General features: G+C 38.7%; 2 protein-coding genes across 8 annotated transcripts in view; both read left to right on the top strand.

The window, feature by feature from the left end:
* The first annotated feature begins 3,114 nt into the window (after window positions 1-3,114).
* Window positions 3,115-19,749, top strand: part of LOC116048868 (retinol dehydrogenase 7-like) — a 20,633-nt gene continuing 3,998 nt past the window's right edge. Inside the window, exons 1-6 of one of the 5 annotated variants that reach the window (XM_036004358.1) lie at window positions 3,118-3,477; window positions 7,773-8,090; window positions 8,895-9,153; window positions 9,247-9,410; window positions 11,370-11,584; window positions 11,636-11,657. In XM_036004358.1, the coding sequence (XP_035860251.1) occupies window positions 3,447-3,477; window positions 7,773-8,090; window positions 8,895-9,153; window positions 9,247-9,410; window positions 11,370-11,584; window positions 11,636-11,641 (993 nt within the window). In that variant the 5' untranslated portion in view covers window positions 3,118-3,446 and the 3' untranslated portion in view covers window positions 11,642-11,657. Of the gene's footprint in view, window positions 3,482-7,772; window positions 8,091-8,894; window positions 9,154-9,246; window positions 9,411-11,369; window positions 11,750-19,749 lie in introns of those variants that run through there. The other 4 variants (XM_036004359.1, XM_031298158.2, XR_004898081.1 and 1 more) reach the window with 4 other exon arrangements.
* Window positions 14,893-19,749, top strand: part of LOC116048880 (retinol dehydrogenase 7-like) — an 8,743-nt gene continuing 3,886 nt past the window's right edge. Inside the window, exons 1-4 of one of the 3 annotated variants that reach the window (XM_031298180.2) lie at window positions 14,893-15,069; window positions 16,503-16,833; window positions 17,603-17,861; window positions 17,955-18,118. In XM_031298180.2, coding sequence (XP_031154040.1) covers window positions 16,521-16,833; window positions 17,603-17,861; window positions 17,955-18,118 — 736 coding nt within the window. In that variant the 5' untranslated portion in view covers window positions 14,893-15,069; window positions 16,503-16,520. Of the gene's footprint in view, window positions 15,074-16,502; window positions 16,834-17,602; window positions 17,862-17,954; window positions 18,119-19,749 lie in introns of all 3 variants that reach the window. The other 2 variants (XM_031298187.2, XM_031298171.2) reach the window with 2 other exon arrangements.

The raw sequence follows: 19,749 nt of genomic DNA, 5'->3' as shown, positions 1-19,749 counted from the left end.
TGTAATTTGGATGTTAATCAATGGGATCCATGGTCCAGTGGGATTCAAGAGAAGCACATTTTCAGACTCATTTCAGTCCATGGGTCTACAAAGTTTAAGAAAAACTTCCATTGTTCCCAAAAAAAATTGGAATATTAGAATAAGTTAATGTTATCTAATGGTTAAGTCACAGTTGCCATCCACTGTATTGTGTAGTAAAAATACTACAGCAACACACTGCTTTTAGCATCTTACTATATGCATATCAACAACAAAACATTATTAAATTACTAAATTATGAAATACATAGTTTCTGACAAGAACAGCAATTATTACTGGGGGATCCTTGTTGAGCATGAACTTTATGGTGGAAGAAAAGAAAACGTACTGTACCTGGACTTCTCGCTGAATGTCTGCTTTCTTCAGAAATCCAGCAGCACCACTGAGGCTCATCAGAGTAAATTCCTATCTTAACTTAGAGTCTAGAGTCTAGAATCTAGTCTTATTTTCAGGTAACCTATGATTCTCCTTTCCCATTATCTACACCTCTATTAGACTGATAAGAGTTGTGTCAACATTATGACCCTTAACTCAATCACTAAACCAAGTTAATGTTCATTGACTGCTATTAGTTATACCTTCTATGGTAATACCACTGTATCTTTGAAAACAAACCCAATGGGATTTTTACGCAACGAAAAAGCGTCCCTTGTTGTACTGTAAATGAGTTCACTTGTTATCATAAGTGATTGTAAAATGGGTTGAATGAACGTAAGGCCATTAGTTATTATCAGGTGCTGTCTTAATACATACATAATCCAAATAAAATGTCATAAATAAGGAAATGTTGGTACCTACCTGTCATTAGAATTCATCAGAATGAAACTTTAATTACATGTAATTACAAATTTTACATTTTCACAAGGCTAAATAACCAAAGTAGTAACTGTTCTTGGAAAGAAATACCCCAGCACATTTTCAAATCTTTGGTAACACAAGTTTAAGGGGTTAATCACTAATGTCAGACAATTTCTAAACATACTGTAGGCTAATACATTTTGTGTGTCATTAAAATGTCATCCATTTGTCTCGTTCCATAACTTTCTAACTGCAGTGTGGAGTTTACTTATTTCACAGTTAAGTACGCTATTAGTACATATAGTATGATATATAAAATAAGGAAATGGAGACACAATGGTAGTAATCAAGCGGATGTTCGCAGGGTGAATGCCCACTAGGACAAGAAGTAGAGGGCCTGGGTTCGGAATTTGCTCCTTCTTTACAACCGGTTATTATTCAAAACACAGGTGATTGATAATAATACAGGAAGGAGTGGACTCAAAGGCACACTGTGATTTAAACTGACTTTCTGATTTTCTCATACAGAGCTGACGGTTGTCTGGCATGGAGAAGCCTGCACTAACAACTGTATGCAAATGTACAGTAGGTGGCCAACATTGGTATAGTATATTACTGTAAAGAATTTACACTATTTTATGAGTGTACTTAGTTTAGGTATGTTGCATTAAAGAAGTTTGTTAATTTGGGTAATACACTCTTTTGTCATCTTGCAGAGAGTAAGTCATTTGATAATTAGCTTTGCTTAGTACAAAGACTGGAAACATGATTTAATTTAGATAGATAGATAGATAGATAGATAGATAGATAGATAGATAGATAGATAGATAGATAGATAGATAGATAGATAGATAGAAGATACTTTATAAAGCCTAATGGCTGTGGGGACAAAAGATCTCCTGAACCTCTCAGTCCTCTCAGTCCTTGTTTTTAGCTTGGGGAAATTAATTTTTTTAATCTGTTGTTATTTGTCTTGATTTACACACACATACCTCAAATGTGGAGAGATGTCAGAACGCAGGGTCACTGCAGCACAGCGCCCTGAGCAGTCAGGGGTTTGGTGCATTGATTCAAGGGCATCTTGGCAGTGTCCAGGAAGTGGACTGGCAATTATATATATTTGGGCTGTTCTCAGAATGTTCTTTAAAGACTGCAAAAATAAATAAATGGTAATGTGTAGCATATAAAGGACTGCCTTTCTTGGCATTTGGTGTTTCACTTTACTTTTTAACTCTGTTATATGTATATATGCGCCACTTGCTGTAATATAGTGCCTGAGTATGATCGTATTAATTTTTGGATTTAATGAGGGAGAAAGAGTATATGTAATTTAAAGAACGTTTAACGAGGTAGTTCAACTTTATTGTGGTAAAAAAACATATGATGACAGACAATGAGACCCTAACCCTAACTCACAGAGAGAGTAATTGCTGGAGCTACTTGTCACCTGTGTATCGCTGCGAGATTGTCACAAAGTGTATGACACGGGAGAAAACGTTGAATGTCTTATATTGCCCTTGCTGTTGCTTAACCTTTTGACTTGGACACTCCTGCCAAACTGTGCAACCCATCTAAGTCTTTCCAACTGTTCCAATACAGTTCAAGTAGGGAGAGGGACCGTGATAACTTTCCATGTTTGGAAGGGTAATGTGTCCACTGGAGGCTGAGAGAGAACAGAATCTGCTGGTGGTTGATAGACGACAGTAGGGTCAACCCCAATAGTCTCATTCTCATCAGAGGAGGATGCCTCATAATCATGATCCTCCTCAACATTCCTTACTCTCAGACACATTCTCCTCTATGTCACTTTCCCTGACATTGAGCTGTGACAAAACCTCATTGGCAAAAAAAACTTTGCTTAGAGGTAATTTTCAATGGAGAGTGTATAAAGAGAGAGCCCACAGGGCACCAAGAGAAATAGTTTGAAAAGGCTGCAGTAGGCTACAAACTTTTATGTCTGTCCCTCCCCTGGGACCTTAAACATTGATTGGAGTCAAATTGACTCATACATCATGTATCAATGCAAGTTTGTCACAAATGTATGACACAGGAGAAAACATTGAATGTCTATGTCTTTTAAAGACCTTAAACATTGATTGGGGTTAAATTGACCCCAAGGATAACAGGAGGGTTAAATGAGGATTAGAAATATATTGAGCAAAACACTAACATAATATTGCATGGAAATATTAGTATGTGCTATGGGAATATGGAAAAGGTATGTTCTATCTATCTATCTATCTATCTATCTATCTATCTAGCTGATATGATCATATAGTCTCCAGCAGATGGCGATTTTCACACATCATTTCGGTGAAAAGTGGGGGGAGGAGGCGAATTTACGTTTCCTACGGTGGCGAAGGCATGTCTCTCCCTCCCTACTCTGCCTTACACTGCCTCTAATTGCCTACGAAGGCAACGTACTAGCCAATCAGAAGCAGATTAGGGCGGGTCATGCCTTCTCTATCCTAGGGAAAGCTAATTTGCGTGGAGGATACCTGAGTTCCCCGGAAGTTACCTTCAAATTAATGAAGTAGTAAAAGAATAAACAACTTTGTACAAATCTTCACTATCTGTGTCTCTCCTGAAGATTCACGTCCTGTCCTGCCATGCGACACTTAATGTATTCACTCTCCGCACGTAAGTTTTTTTTCTTTTCACTCTTTCTCAGTCGCTTTGGTACATTTCTCGAATCATTCTTAACATTCGCAAACCAGTAAGTCGGTTTCTCAAAACAATTATTACAAACAACACCACAGGCCTGTAACTTGCTCTCTAGTCCATTCCTCAAAAGTAAATCTTTATGTCGATTAACATGTCAGTGCCATCAGAATGTCAAGTACTTGTGTCATTGTTCACAAAGAAGATGCTAAGTTTTGTCAAAAAGCTTATTCGTGTTAAGACTGCACTTTTTCTGTATCGTCATACAACAGTAGATAGTCACACATTCCTTTATATGAGATTAGGATTGCAAGAGACTGGGCAGGATTCACATTTATGCTTTTATTTTTGGTTTATCAACAACTTATAGTGTCATTGCGATTCAGAAAGAAAAACACAAAACTACAAAACTATGTGTTGTGCTGTTTGGATATGCTTGTTAATTGAAGTTTCATTTGGTGCACCTCCAAGCTATTATACATTGAGATCTGGTTGATCATTGGTTGATCTAATGTTTCACACAATCCCCTTCATTAATGGAAGTCAAGATTCACCTGACAGCAATTTATCAATTCTGGACAAATTCACAACAACAGTCTGTAAGAACAATTGGAATGTATGAGCAAGCAGTTTTGAGAGTGTCAGTTGTTAGAAACAAAGCGACTGAGAAAACCTGTAAGAGATGTTCATCTAGCTAAACCTGAAACTAGAACCAGTCTTCTGAATCTCACTCCACATGGTGAAATGTTCCAGCTCATAAATTGTGAGGATTCGCTGCTTCTCTTTGTATTATATGATAGTAAACTGAACATCTCTGAGTTTTGGACTGTCGGTCGAGGAAAAAAAACTAAATTTTAAGTGGAATTTTTTTTACTGTTTGTGACATTTTATGCATCAAACTCTTCAATTAATTGAGGAAATAATCGACAGATTAATCGACCAGTTAATTGCAGCCCTCATGTCAGTAGATTATATTCAATATTCAGTCTCAGTTGAGACTGGCTAATTTGTAAAGTATTTCCACTACCTTTTACATTCATTAATTTCAGCCAATTTCATGTGTTTATTATTTTAGAGTAAATTACTCGGCAACCATTTTAATTATAGATTAATCATTTAAGATTTGAGTCACTGGTTTCACCTTCTCAAATGTAAATATCTGTTGGTTTTTTTTCTGGTCTTCTGTGATAGAGGAATTTATGTTTTGGACTGAAAAGAAGCAATTTGAAGATGTCAGCCTGGGCCCTGGGAAAATGTAATTGCCACAATTTCTTAGGCTTACTGCATCATTATAAAAAATAAAACTTGATACATTGTTAGGCTTGTAAAGTATTCCATTGATAAAGTGCAGTGCAGACAAAGGACTCATCATCACACAAAAATGTGGCTCCATGTTGAATAACACACATAGCTATAGTCATACCTGAAGGCGTGTCATCCACCCACAGAAAGATACAGGTTTTGCCGCATCTCAGTTTCATGTTTAAATTTTCCTCAGCAGAATTCAGTGTTAATATGAAGTTTAAATTGTTAAAATGTCATCAGTTTGAAAAAGTCCAGGGTTGCAAATGTAGTGCTTGCTTTGCATTGGGAGGTACTGCAAAATACTGCACTAATGAAAAACCTCAGACCATCTGATAAAATAAGATTGAAAGTTCATTCTTGACCTCGGAAACAGTAGGTGACATCGCAATATTACCAGCTCTTTTGGAGCTTTTGGTCATATCACACAATCTTTTTCAGCTGATGTAAAATTGTCATACAATTGAAGATATTTACATTTCTGACATTTACATCTGACTGCTTTGAAGACTTCTCATCCATGTTGTTTTAAAGCAGGGGTCGGCAACCTTTTTGATGAAATGAATGAAACGCCCTTTTCAAAATTTCTTGTTTATTAGTGTGCCATGTCAACATTAAGTTTAATTATGATATCACATCAAGAATTAATATCCAGGGAATCTGTCATTTTATTCCATAGCAACATTTGATAACATTTATTTCCCATAATCAGGACATTGTAATTATATCTGGAGTATGATACAAGGCTGCCATCCTTATGAAAACATCCACATCTGAGTTGATATCATTAACCTTACCAACATTACACCAATCTTGTTTATCATCTTAAACTTCACTCAGTTATAATGGCAGTAAATGTCAAAACAGGAGAATTAAGAGTATCAAACAGAAATATGAGAACTATACAATAATGCTGCCATGCTTATGAAACATCCACATCTGAGTTGGAATCATTAATCTTGTCAGCAATACACTTAATACTTTTTTACAGATTTATATGCACAGTTTCCATTTTGCATACTGCTTGCAATGCTATTCCCTCATTTCAAAAAGGTTGCAATGGCAGCAAATGTCACAAAGGGAGAATTAAGTGTAACAAACACTATACAAGATGAAAAAAGAGACTGGGCCGGAGCCCTTGTATGTAAAGTCATATGTGCTACATTAAACAGATGCCTACCAGTCAATATACACAAGCTTTGGAGTGGTCAGTTGTCAAACGACTGCGGGAGGGGCTGAGCACGCTCTTTATATGTGAGAATATCTGAGAGATATGTTGATCCGAAGACTGTCAGCAAAACCAATGCAATGTTCCTGAGACAGCAAAACTTCTCTGGTACAGATATCCAGCAGGTGAAGATGAAAGTTCCGTGATCATGCCTCGCGGCAGTTTCCAGCTGTTTCCGTAGCTCTGCAAACTTTGTCACCCACAGTGTTGAAGTGTTCAGCTCAATCAGCTGCATTTCCACGTCCTGTATATCCAGCCAGTCCATCAGAGATAAATCCAGTTCATGCCCATCAAAGGTATCGGGTTTAATCAAGAATGAGAACATGGGTCCATCCTTCTGAAATTCCTGAAATCGTGTTGTAAACTCCGACTCAAGCCCGCTGATGTATTTGCATATTTCAGCGGTGCTGATGCTGTGCTCCGTGGACAGCTCCCTTAAGTGTCTGAAGTAGCGGAAAGTGGAGGTGGCAATGTCTCTTGAAACAATTGTCCGCTTTCCAACAAAAGCAGACTGCCAAACGTGGTATGTCATTTACATCCACACTCTCATCAAGCGCGACGCTAAATACCATGGCTTCTTTCAAACCACCTGTTTGCTGTGCTCTTACATTTTCTGCCATTTCTTCGATGCGTCGTTCAACACTTGTGGCTGACATGGGAATGTCTTTTATTCTTGATTTTATTGTCTCTTTGTTTGGTAAGCCATCAAACAAAACATCTGAGCTACAGATGAAAGCCAGCCTTTATTTTTATTTATTCTCCATCAGTGAATGGCTTTCCACGTTTTGCAATGCAATTAGCAATGTGATAGCTTGCTTTGGTAGCATGATTTCTGGCCATGGCGAAGACTTTGAATTTGTTAGCTTGCTTCCCATGCCTGGACATGGCACGTTTGATAGATTCTGCCTTGTCTGCCGCAAGTTTGGTCTAAAAATGGCGTTTAACACTCGATGTTCGGCAAACAACATTTTCAAGACATAAAATGCACACAGCACGGTCCTTCTGAAACACAAACCCCCACTCTTCTGTCCATGAGGGCTGGAATGCCCGAACATTAACTTTAGCTTTCTTAGTGAGCGATTGCCGACATACCACTACCAGAGCCTGTCTACGGTCTTATGGGCTTTATTAGAAATTCTCTGCCGCTACCGAACCCAGCAGTGTTACTAGTAGCCTACTAGCCAATCAGAGCAGAGGCAGAGTAGGGTGGGTCTTTGCTGCATGCGGATGGGGATAGTCTATGGTGGGGATACAAGTCAATCAAACTACCGTAAATAACAGGTCGCGCAACTGTGAACGTTGTAATTTGGCATGCGGTTGAGAGAGTGCTTCAGCATTTCAACCATGATTTCAACACATCAATAACTCTCTTGCACACATATTGCCAGCGTGCCATTGGTTAAGGTTGCCGACCCCTGTTTTTAAAGTTTAAGATTAAAATCTCAGTCTCAGATTCTGTAACGATCGATTAGGCAAACTCCATCGGCTGAAGAAGAATGTGTTTGATTGTTGAAAGCTCTAGAAAAGCAGCTAAATGGACCTTGTCAAGAGATTGTTTTGTCAACTGTATGCTAAAATGCAGGTGCAACTGAGCTCAATATAAATAAAATAAGGAGTATCCATTTATCACAATTATTTCAAATTGTGACATGTCAGTATTTTGTTATTTTTTTTCATTTGTAGCCAGTATAACATTATGAATGTGAGTTTTTTGGATTAAACTCTGACAGTCTTTTTTCTTTAGAAAAAATGTACTTGTATATCCTTGGACTAGTGGCTCCCTGGTTCGCCTATCGCTGGTATAAGGGCAGCAGAAGAGTGTCCAACAAGGAAGATAAATATGTGTACATTACTGGCTGTGACAGTGGGTTTGGCAATCTCCTCGCGAGACACCTAGACAAGCTGGGCTTCAATGTAATTGCATGCTGTTACACTGAGAAGGGTGAGGATGAGCTGAAGGAGAACGCCTCCGACAGACTGAGAACCTTTCACCTGGATGTCACCGACTCCAAGAGTGTCAGCGAAACGGCAGCTCTCATCAAGACTCTGGTTGGACAGAAGGGTGAGTGGCTTTGAGATGCTCATTTTATAGTGTCACATTTAATGATGTTTCTTTTATCTCACGGACGGGTATTATGTTTATGTCTCAGATTTTGCAGCATTAGTAGGATGTAAGGTGAATCAACAATATTAATGTTTATGTTTAAAACTGGGCAGTGCTGATAATGTATCTTAAAGAAAATGTTCCAACTTTAAAAAAACAGTTCAATGTTTTAAGAAATGCACTTGTTCACTTTCTTGACGACAGTTAGATGAGAAGATTGAAACCACTCTCATGTCTGTCCGTCAACATGAAGCTACAGCCAGCAGCTAGTTAGCTTAGCATAAAGACTGGAAAAAAGGGGAAACTGCTATCCTGGTTCTGTTAAAGGTGATACAATCCACCTACCAGCACCTCTAAAGCTCAGTAACTAACACACTTTATCTCGTTTTGTTTAATCAGTACAAAAACTGGACTATTTCTTTGCCGGGCATAGTAACTTCATAGTGGATTGTGTTACCTTTCGAAAGAGCCAGGCTAGCTGTTTCACCTATGTTTTTATGCTAAGCTAACCGGCTGCTGGCTGTAGCTACATATTTACTGTACACATGAGTGGTATAAATTCTTATTCTCATGTAACGCTCTGCAAGAAAGGGGATAACAAAAATCTTATTTCATTATTTATCAAAGTATTCTTCTAACTCAAGTTTTAGGAATTAGGCTTTAGGTTTTAGGTTATTTCACTTGTAGGTGACGCTACGGAAGTGGTGCCATGCAAGTGGGTACTCATCTCCTTGCGTTTATTATCTTGTTGTGTTGCTTCAGGCCTGTGGGCCGTGGTGAACAATGCTGGAGTCGCTCTGCCGTCTGGTCCCACTGACTGGCTCAATATAGACGACTACAAGGACATGATAGCTGTCAATCTGTGCGGTGTAATCGACGTAACACTGAGCGTCCTCCCTCTCATCAAGAAGGCCAGAGGCAGAGTGGTGAACGTTGCCAGTGTGTTTGGGCGAGTCACCCCGTTCGGCGGACCGTACTGCGTGTCCAAGTACGGAGTGGAGTCCTTCAACGACAGTCTGCGGTGAGAGGAGATGTAACCTTTTTCATGCTGTACACATGTTGTTATTCTCACACGTGTCTTCTTGACTAACAGCAAACCTAATTTATCTTTCAGTTTAAACATGGCACCATTTGGTATCAAGGTTGCATGCATTGAGCCGGGCTTCTTCAAAACAAATGTGACTGACGTAGTGGGGATGCAAAATAACCTGAGGAAGCTCTGGGACAGATTGCCTCAGGATGTGAAGGACGACTATGGACCTACTTTCTTAAATGACTGTGAGTTACTCAACCTTTTATGTTAATAACTTTTTTTGTATTTCTTTAGCAGCTCAACACATCACAGAACAATTCACACACATAGAGGAGATGGTTTTGTCGACTGTTGCTCATCTCTCCAAAAATGACCCATGTTCTTCATGACATAAACAAACATTAACAAAGCAGATTCTGCTAACATGTAAAATAACGAGTTCTGTTGAAGACATTTGATCGCTTATTAAATTACAAGTAAAGGTACTATTTTATTTATTTTTTTTTTTTTACAAAAGATGGTAATGACTTGTAGAAAGTGCATCAAGGCTTGTGTTAAGCGCTGCAAGTGCAAAGTGGAATTACTTGCTCAATGTCTGTGTAGCATTTCTTTGTTACTAGTTATTGTTTTTTAAATTGGATTACTTTGGGTCAACTTTGCCCCCAACAACCCGCACGTAACCCGGCCACCGTTTTCTATATTGTACAATTATATATGCATCTGTTTATAGAAAACAAAAAAAATAAATAAAGGACTACATATAGAAAGTGCTGTTTCATATTAAAAAAATGGTTTAACATGAAAAAAATCTAATCCTTTCGGAGTTCGCACCTTGCCGTGGTGGATTATCTTGTGTGTCTCGGTGGCACTGTGAGCTTTTCCGTCAGGAGATTGATTTTAAGTTTACTTTTTATAGGTTCAACCAAGTCGGCTTGGTCACAGGTTAGAGACCAGACAAATATCAGCTCCCTTGCTCAGATTTGAAGGCCATTGTCAAAATAAAACATTGAATCAACCTGAAGTGCTTACCCAAATTTAAAAGTTCTCATACGACCTGTGACTAGAGGTTACTGGTGACCCTGAACTTTATCCAGCGATATCTCTGTCAATTGTAGCCTAATGCCAAAGACAAGTGACACTGCTCCTTTTATTTGTTTTGTTTTTTTTGCATTTTCTTCAGATTAAAGCTTTTTTAAAAAGTAGTCTGTAGCCTTCTGACATCTGATTTAATGAGCTTGAACATGCCATTTTATCAAGAGTCATTACATAGTTTTCTGCAACAGTCAGCAATATTTAGCGCCCTCAGGGGCCAAATTTACAGCACCCCGATATCTATATCTTTTCATAACGTATAAACCTACCTGTGCTAAATGTGTCACTAGATGCACAATTGTTATGAATATTTCAACCCAGCTGCCCCACTATAAATATCAACACAATATAGCAATTAGATTTAGTGTTTTTATTTTCAGTGTGACTACCTCTCTTGTACGCTGTTTTTGTCACTGAGAGAAATGGTCTGATCTTAAAGATGCTTTTGAGCTGTTAGAAATAAATCTGAAGAACTGATTTTCTTGCTCTTTTTCATCTTTGTAAGTCTGGCGCCCACTGGTGGCACAGTAAAAAGATGCACATTCTGTTATATGATGAATAATTCACTCAATTTAAAGCAACTCTGTAGTTTATAATAATTTGTGATTCTCTTGTTTATAGATAAACTTGAATAGGTTCAGGATTTTCAAAATTACATTTTTAAATATTTTGATGAGTTCTCTTAATGATATCAATTATAGGTTATGAGTTATGCTGTAGTTCCCTTATTTGCTCATAATTAACATGTCATATGTTTTAGGTTTCCTGGAAGGAACTATGTGTAATTTGGTACTAATTTGAAAGAAAATAGACACAATGTTCTTCATATATGTTAAATTGTATGCTTATCTGTAGACAAATAAGCATATTTGCTGCTTCAGCTGGTCTTCTGTGCACTGACTTAGTTTAGTGTTTCATTGTGATTCATTATTCATTATTTTGTAGTGTACCAACTGAACCTTGTCTTTATTTACCTATAATTCATGCCAAATTATACATTTCTTTCCAAGAAGCCTCCTCAGAAATCATTAGGAACTAACTAGAAATGGAAAAACCTGTAAAATAGAGCGTTGCCCTGTATATAAACCATGGGTGAAATGCTTCTCTTTCAGCTCTTGAAATGTTGACTCAACGGTTCAAGATGTTGACGGACAGCAACCTGATGAAGGTGGTCAGCTGCATGGAGCACGCCATCTCTGCCGTTCATCCTCGTACACGCTACTCTGCTGGATGGGACGCTAAGTTCTACTGGTTGCCTGTGTCGTACATGCCAACCTGCATCTCCGATAGGCTTTTCCGTACACATAGCCCTACTGTAAAACCAAAAGTCTCTGCACGGTAGTTTCTGTCAAATCAGCTGTTTGAGAGAAAGAAATAGTGCTAATTTGAAGTTCATGTATGTCTTTTTTTTACTGCAATAACAGTTTGTACATGAAGGATTATACTATTGACGACAACATTTTCTGTATTATAAAACGTGTTTGGCTCTTTATTATGTCTTTGACTCCTGACATTATCATGCCTACAATGCATGTAACAATGCATTACAGAGAATGGCCTTTGGCAACAGACAATAGATTTTGCTTCCTAACCTTGGTGCTTCACTAGGGACATTTTCGGCTTTCAATTATTTATTTTTTTCAACATATTTGTATAGTTATTTTTTTGATACGATAACCATTGAACAATTACAATCGCATCAAGAACATCTCCCAGATGTTGTTAAATTCAGAGGCTTTTTTCAAATTGACCCATACATTGTGTATCAATGCGAGTTTGTCACAAAATGCATGACACAGTAGAAAACATTGAATGTCTTATATCTTTTAAAGACCTTAAACATTGATCGGGGTCAAATTGACCCCAGGGATAACAGGAGGGTTAAATGAGGATTAGAAATATATTGAGCAAAACACATAACGTAATATTGCATGGAAATATACAGTACTAGAGATGAGCCGGTACTGCCTAAAACGCTGGTATCGGTATCAGCATCGGGAAGTACTGGATTTTATGCACCGATCCGATACCACTTAATAAAGCCCTAAAGAAAATCTACGTTAAAGTAGTTTGTTCTTTTTCCGTTATAACTGACTGTCAATCTGCATAATAAAAGAAAGTTCTGGGTTGTTCATTGTTTGTGTTTGTTCATGTTTCACAAAGAGTTTAACCTGAGCCAGACTGACAACAAAGATAGAAATAATATCACATCCATACAGGGATAGTAGTATACAGTTGTTAAAACATAATAAAATATATGACACACTGGTATCGGATCGGTACTCGGTATCAGCCGATACGCAAGTTCAGGTATCAGAATCGGTATCGGGAAGCAAAAAATGGTATCGGGCCATCTCTATACAGTACTGTGCAAAAAGTCTTTGACAGGTGTGAAAAAATGCTGTAAAGTAAGAATGCTTTCAAAAATATAAATAATGATTGTTTATTTTTATCAATTTACAAAATGCAAAGTGACCGAACAAAAGAAAAATCTAAAATCACATCAATATTTGGTGTTACTACCCTTTGCCTTCAAACTAGCATCAATTCTTATAAGTACTTGCAAAAAGTCAGGGATTTTGTAGGATTTTTGTCAGGTGTATGATCAACCAATTATAGTATATACGTAGTTATACTGCATCAGGAAGGTCTCTCCCAGACAAATATTTCAAAGCAGACTGGTGTTTCAAGATGTGCTGTTCAAGCTCTTTTGAAAAAGCACAAAGAAACGGGCAACGTTGAAGATCGTAGACACAGTGGTCGGCGAAGGAAACTTAGTGCAGCAGATGAAAAACACATCAACCTTATTTCCCTTCGAAATCGGAAGATGTCCAGCAGTGCCATCAGCTCAGAACTGGCAGAAACCAGTGGGACCCAGGTACACCCATCTACTGTCTGGAGACGTCTGGCCAGAAGTGGTCTTCATGGAAGAGATGCAGTCAAAAAGCCATACCTCTGTCATAGAAACAAGGCCAAGCTCAACTATGCACAAAAACATAGGAACTGGGGTGCAGAAAATGGCAGTAGCAGAAGGCAGGTTGTTCGCTGAAGGGCTGGAGAGCGGTACAATAATGAATGTCTGCAGGCAACATAGAAGCATTGTGGAGGTTCCTTGCAAGTTCGGGGCTGCATTTCTGCAAATGGAGTTGGAGATTTGGTCAGGATTAAAGGTGTCCTCAATGCTGAGAAATACAGGGAGATACTTATCCATCATGCAATACCATCAGGGACTCATATGATTGGCCCCAAATGTATTCTGCAGCAGGACAACGACCCCAAACATACAGCCAAGGTTGAGTCCTGCAGCGGCGCAGGGTTCGAATCCGACCTGCTGCCCTTTGCTGCGTGTCATCCCCCATCTCTCTCCTCCTTTCATGTCTATCCACTTTCAAAATAAAGGGAAAAGCCCCCAAAAATAATCTTAAAAAAACAAACAAAAATAAAACAGCCAAGGTCATTAAGAACTCTCCAGTGTAAAGAAGAACAAGAAGTCCTGGAAGTGATGGCATGGCCCCCACAGAGCCCTGATCTCAGCAATATCGAGTCTGTCTGGGATTACATGAAGAGACAGAAGGATTTGAGGAAGCCTACATCCACAGAAGATCTGTGGTTAGTTCTCCAAGATGTTTGGAACAACCTACCTGCCGAGTTCCTTCAAAAACTTTGTGCAAGTGTACCTAGAAGAATTGATGCTGTCTTGAAGGCAAAGGGTGGTCACACCAAATATTGACTTCTGTTCATTCACTGCATTTTGTTAATTGATGAAAATAAACTATTAACACTTCCATTTTTGAAAGCATTCTTAGTTTACAGCATTTTTTCATACCTGCCTACTTTTGCACAGTAGGCCTACTGTATATGTGCTATGGAAATATGGAAAATGTATGCTCTATCCATCGATCTGATGTGATCATATAGTCTCCAGCAGATGGCGATTTTCACACATCATTTCGGTGAAAAGTGGGGGGAGGAGGCGAATTTGCGTTTCCTACGGTGGCGAAGGCATGTCTCTCCCTCCCTACTCTGCCTTAAGGCCGTTTCACATTGTACGCGCAAACGGCAGCGCTGCGCTATGAAACCCATTATTGTCAATGACATGCGCGCAAAAGAACTGGTCTGCCGCTGCGCTGAGCAAAGCGCAGCGCAAGCGGCATTTTGCGGCTGGCCGCTCTTGCGCGTGCCGCGGTCAAAGTTCAACATGGTTCAACTTTGACCGCGGCACGCGCAAGAGCGGCCGCAGTGCGCTGTGACGTGTCTGAATAAAAAGAAAAAAAGTAAACACCGAACACACGTGGATCCACAAACGGAACAAGGCTTTCCTATGTTTCAAAGACAGAAACATCATCTCCACCAAATCACTACTGTGTATCCTACACAATGTTGCATGTAGCCTACTGCACGTCTGATGTAAACACCGGACGCAGACGTGACGTGCATTCAAATATTGGCGCATGTATGACGTAAATTTGCGCTGAGCCTGGCGGCAAGCACAACAAATATAGTTGGGAATAGGAAAACCTAACGGCGAGCGCAGCGCATGCCGCGTACAATGTGAAACGGCCTTTACACTGCCTCTAATTGCCGTTGGCAACGTACTAGCCAATCAGAAGCAGATTAGGGCGGGTCATGCCTTCTCTATCCTAGGGAAAGCTAATTTGCGTGGAGGATACCTGAGTTCCCCGGAAGTTACCTTCAAATTAATGAAGTAGTAAAAGAAAAAAACAACTTGTACAAATCTTCACTATCTGTGTCTCTCCTGAAGATTCACGTCCTGTCCTGCCATGCGACACTTAATGTATTCACTCTCCGCACGTAAGTTTTTTTTTTCTTTTCACTCTTTCTCAGTCGCTTTGGTACATTTCTCAAATCATTCTTAACATTTGAAAACAAGTAAGTCGGTTTCTCAAAACAATTATTACAAACAACACCACACAGATGACCTGCAAAAGCCTGTAACTTGCTCTCTAGTCCATTCCTCAAAAGTAAATCTTTATGTCGATAAACATGTCAGTGCCATCAGAAAGTACTTGTCATTGTTCACAAAGAAGATGCAACATTTTGTCAAAAAGCTTAGTCGTGTTATGACTGCACTTTTTCTGTATGGAAGTCATACATTTCAACAGTAGATATTCACACATTCCTTTATGTGAGATTAGGATTGCAAGAGATTGGACAGGATTCACATTTTTATTTTTGCTTTATCAACAAATTACAGTATCATTGCAATTCAGAAAAAAACACCAAACTATGTGTTGTGCTCTGTTTGGATAATGCTTGTCAATTACGACGCTGAAGTTGACTTGGCTTCCGATTTGCAGCTTCCGATTCGGCAGTTAAGGGGAAATTTAAGGGAAACTTAAAGCTGATCTTTTTCATATGTAGACCGCATTGGACCAGGTCCAGATCCAAAACCACTGTACCCAGACTTGTCAAATCTGAACTAAATTATCCTAGAGAGGCTAAAGATTCTTAAAAACACAGTTTCAGATTTGTGAAAACTTTATTATATTTGTGAAAATGCAATAAAGGAGGATTTCCCTGTTCTTTTTCATATGTAGACCACATAAGACCAGGTCCAGATCCAAAACCACTATTCCTAGACTTGTCAAATCTGGACCAAATTATCCCAGAGAGGCTAAAGATTCTTAAAAACACAGTTTCAGATTTGTGAAAGCTTTATTCTATTTGGGAAAGTGCAATAGAGGGGGATTTCACAGTTTTTTCATATGTAGACCACATCAGACACATAAGAATAAGTGAATTCTCCCCGAGAAGTAGCTGTAGCTTACATTGCAATATTACCAGCTGTTCTGGAGCTTTTGGTCATATCACACAATCTTTTTCAGCTGATGTAAAATTGTCATACAATTGAAGATATTTACATTTATGTCATTTACATTTACATCTGACTGCTTTGTAGACTTATCACCCATGTTTTAAAGTTTAAGATTAAAATCTCAGTCTCAGATTCTGTAACGATCGATTAGGCAAACTCCATCGGCTGAAGAAGAATGTGTTTGATTGTTGAAAGCTCTAGAAAAGCAGCTAAATGGACCTTGTCAAGAGATTGTTTTGTCAACTGTATGCTAAAATGCAGGTGCAACTGAGCTCAATATAAATAAAATAAGGAGTATCCATTTATCACAATTATTTCAAATTGTGACATGTCAGTGTTTTGTTATTTTTTTTCATTTGTAGCCAGTATAACATTATGAATGTGAGTTTTTTGGATTAAACTCTGACAGTCTTTTTCTTTAGAAAAAATGTACTTGTATATCCTTGGACTAGTGGCTCCCTGGTTCGCCTATCGCTGGTATAAGGGCAGCAGAAGAGTGTCCAACAAGGAAGATAAATATGTGTACATTACTGGCTGTGACAGTGGGTTTGGCAATCTCCTCGCGAGACACCTAGACAAGCTGGGCTTCAATGTAATTGCATGCTGTTACACTGAGAAGGGTGAGGATGAGCTGAAGGAGAACGCCTCCGACAGACTGAGAACCTTTCACCTGGATGTCACCGACTCCAAGAGTGTCAGCGAAACGGCAGCTCTCATCAAGACTCTGGTTGGACAGAAGGGTGAGTGGCTTTGAGATGCTCATTTTATAGTGTCACATTTAATGATGTTTCTTTTATCTCACGGACGGGTATTATGTTTATGTCTCAGATTTTGCAGCATTAGTAGGATGTAAGGTGAATCAACAATATTAATGTTTATGTTTAAAACTGGGCAGTGCTGATAATGTATCTTAAAGAAAATGTTCCAACTTTAAAAAAACAGTTCAATGTTTTAAGAAATGCACTTGTTCACTTTCTTGACAACAGTTAGATGAGAAGATTGATACCACTCTCATGTCTGTCCGTCAACATGAAGCTACAGCCAGCAGCTAGTTAGCTTAGCATAAAGACTGGAAAAAAGGGGAAACGGCTATCCTGGTTCTGTTAAAGGTGATACAATCCACCTACCAGCACCTCTAAAGCTCAGTAACTAACACACTTTATCTCGTTTTGTTTAATCAGTACAAAAACTGGACTATTTCTTTGCCAGGCATAGTAACTTCATAGTGGATTGTGTTACTTTTCGAAAGAACCAGGCCTATGTTTTTATGCTAAGCTAACCGGCTGCTGGCTGTAGCTACATATTTACTGTACGTACATGAGTGGTATAAATTCTTATTCTCATGTAACGCTCTGCAAGAAAGGGGGTAACAAAAACCGTATTTCCCATAGTGTCAAAGTATTCTTCTAACTCAAGTTTTGGGAATTAGGCAGTTATTTCACTTGTAGGTGATGCCATGCAAGTGGGTACTCATCTCCTTGCGTTTATTATCTTGTTGTGTTGCTTCAGGCCTGTGGGCCGTGGTGAACAATGCTGGAGTCGCTCTGCCGTCTGGTCCCACTGACTGGCTCAATATAGACGACTACAAGGACATGATAGCTGTCAATCTGTGCGGTGTAATCGACGTAACACTGAGCGTCCTCCCTCTCATCAAGAAGGCCAGAGGCAGAGTGGTGAACGTTGCCAGTGTGTTTGGGCGAGTCACCCCGTTCGGCGGACCGTACTGCGTGTCCAAGTACGGAGTGGAGTCCTTCAACGACAGTCTGCGGTGAGAGGAGATGTAACCTTTTTCATGCTGTACACACGTTGTTATTCTCACACGTGTCTTCTTGACTAACAGCAAACCTAATTTATCTTTCAGTTTAAACATGGCACCATTTGGTATCAAGGTTGCATGCATTGAGCCGGGCTTCTTCAAAACAAATGTGACTGACGTAGTGGGGATGCAAAATAACCTGAGGAAGCTCTGGGACAGATTGCCTCAGGATGTGAAGGACGACTATGGACCTACTTTCTTAAATGACTGTGAGTTACTCAACCTTTTATGTTAATAACTTTTTTGTATTTCTTTAGCAGCTCAACACATCACAGAACAATTCACACACATAGAGGAGATGGTTTTGTCGACTGTTGCTCATCAGTGTTGGGAGTAACGCGTTACAAAAGTAACGCAATTACAGTAATGTATTCCTTTTTGCTGTAACGCAGTAATATAACGCATTACTAATTAAATTCTGGTAATATTATACTCGTTACAATCTCAGTAACGCGAGTTACAACGCATTTTAACGCAATATTTAGTGGTGCATTGGTTTTTTTAAGAATTCACCAACACCGCGACACATCTTCACAGGAAAAAAAAAAAGCCGTATTATTTTCCTGTCGCTGTATTCGATGGTTGAGATGACTGCAGAGACAAATACATTTGCGAGATGGATATTATTTTCAGGAGTTATTACGCTGCATTGAAGTGAGCTGTCCTGTTTCTGTTCCCGTGGCCAGAACCAGAGACGGTACGGACAGCAAGTATGTCCCAACAGGTGACGGTACGTCAGCGGCTGACAGATATAAACATGTCGGGAATTAATGTTGAGGCTTGCTACACGTAAATATCATTGCATTTTATCAGTCGTGGAGAGTAACTCTGCCTCTAGTGGAATGGTTTCGAATGACAACCAAAAATGCTTGTCTTTTACTGTGAACTGTTCAATATGTTGCAGTTTTTTAAACAAGAAAGTGAACAACTTGAGCCTCATCTCAGTAAGCTAGCAAGAGTAGGCTACACAACAGATAACTTCCGTGTAGCATACTTCAAAATAAAAGCACTTCCTGTGACGGTTCGCAGTAATACTAAATTACTGTTAAATAAGGTTGTGTAGGCTACCTTTTCACAAACCAGCTGTAAATCAAGTACTGTAAATAATGTAAATAGTGAGTTTTAATCACACTATAATTGAACATTTCCTTTAGAGTGTTTTAAACTAAACAACATGAATTTCTTATTCAAGTGCTATAAACAAACATTTTACAACAATGTTTTAATTTGAGTTTTAATTGAGTATTTTCATTTTCTCCTACTTGCCTGTTATACGTTTTACTTATCATCTTTTATAGATTTAGTTACTTTGCATATTTATATTAATTATACAAAATATGAATAATCTATGATGTATTAAAGTGGATAAATAGGAGACTTTATTGATCGGGTGGTGAAATTCACAAGCTAGCTGCCAAATCAAACATCCCCTGTTATTTTGGCGAAAGTAACTCAAAAGTAATGCAAAAGTAGTGTAACGCATTACAATTCAGAGACAGTAATATTGTAATATAACTAATTACTCTCAAATGACAGTAACTAGTAATCTATAATGTATTACATTTTGGAAGTAACTTGCCCAACACTGTTGCTCATCTCTCCAAAAATGACCCATGTTCTCCATGACATAAACAAACATTAACAAAGCAGATTCTGCTAACATGTAAAATAACGAGTTCTGTTGCAGCGTTTAATCGCTTATTAAATTACAAGTAAAGGTACTATTTATTTATTTATTTTTTTTTTTTTTTACAAAAGATGGTAATGACTTGTAGAAAGTGCATCAAGGGTTGCGTTAAGCGCTGCAACTGCAAAGTGGAATCACTTGCTCAATGTCTGT

Source organism: Sander lucioperca, chromosome 8 (assembly GCF_008315115.2).
Source record: "Sander lucioperca isolate FBNREF2018 chromosome 8, SLUC_FBN_1.2, whole genome shotgun sequence".
Taxonomy (NCBI): Eukaryota; Metazoa; Chordata; class Actinopteri; order Perciformes; family Percidae; genus Sander; species Sander lucioperca.
The sequence above is the reverse complement of the archived record's forward strand: the minus strand, read 5'-3'. Positions and strand labels throughout refer to the sequence as shown.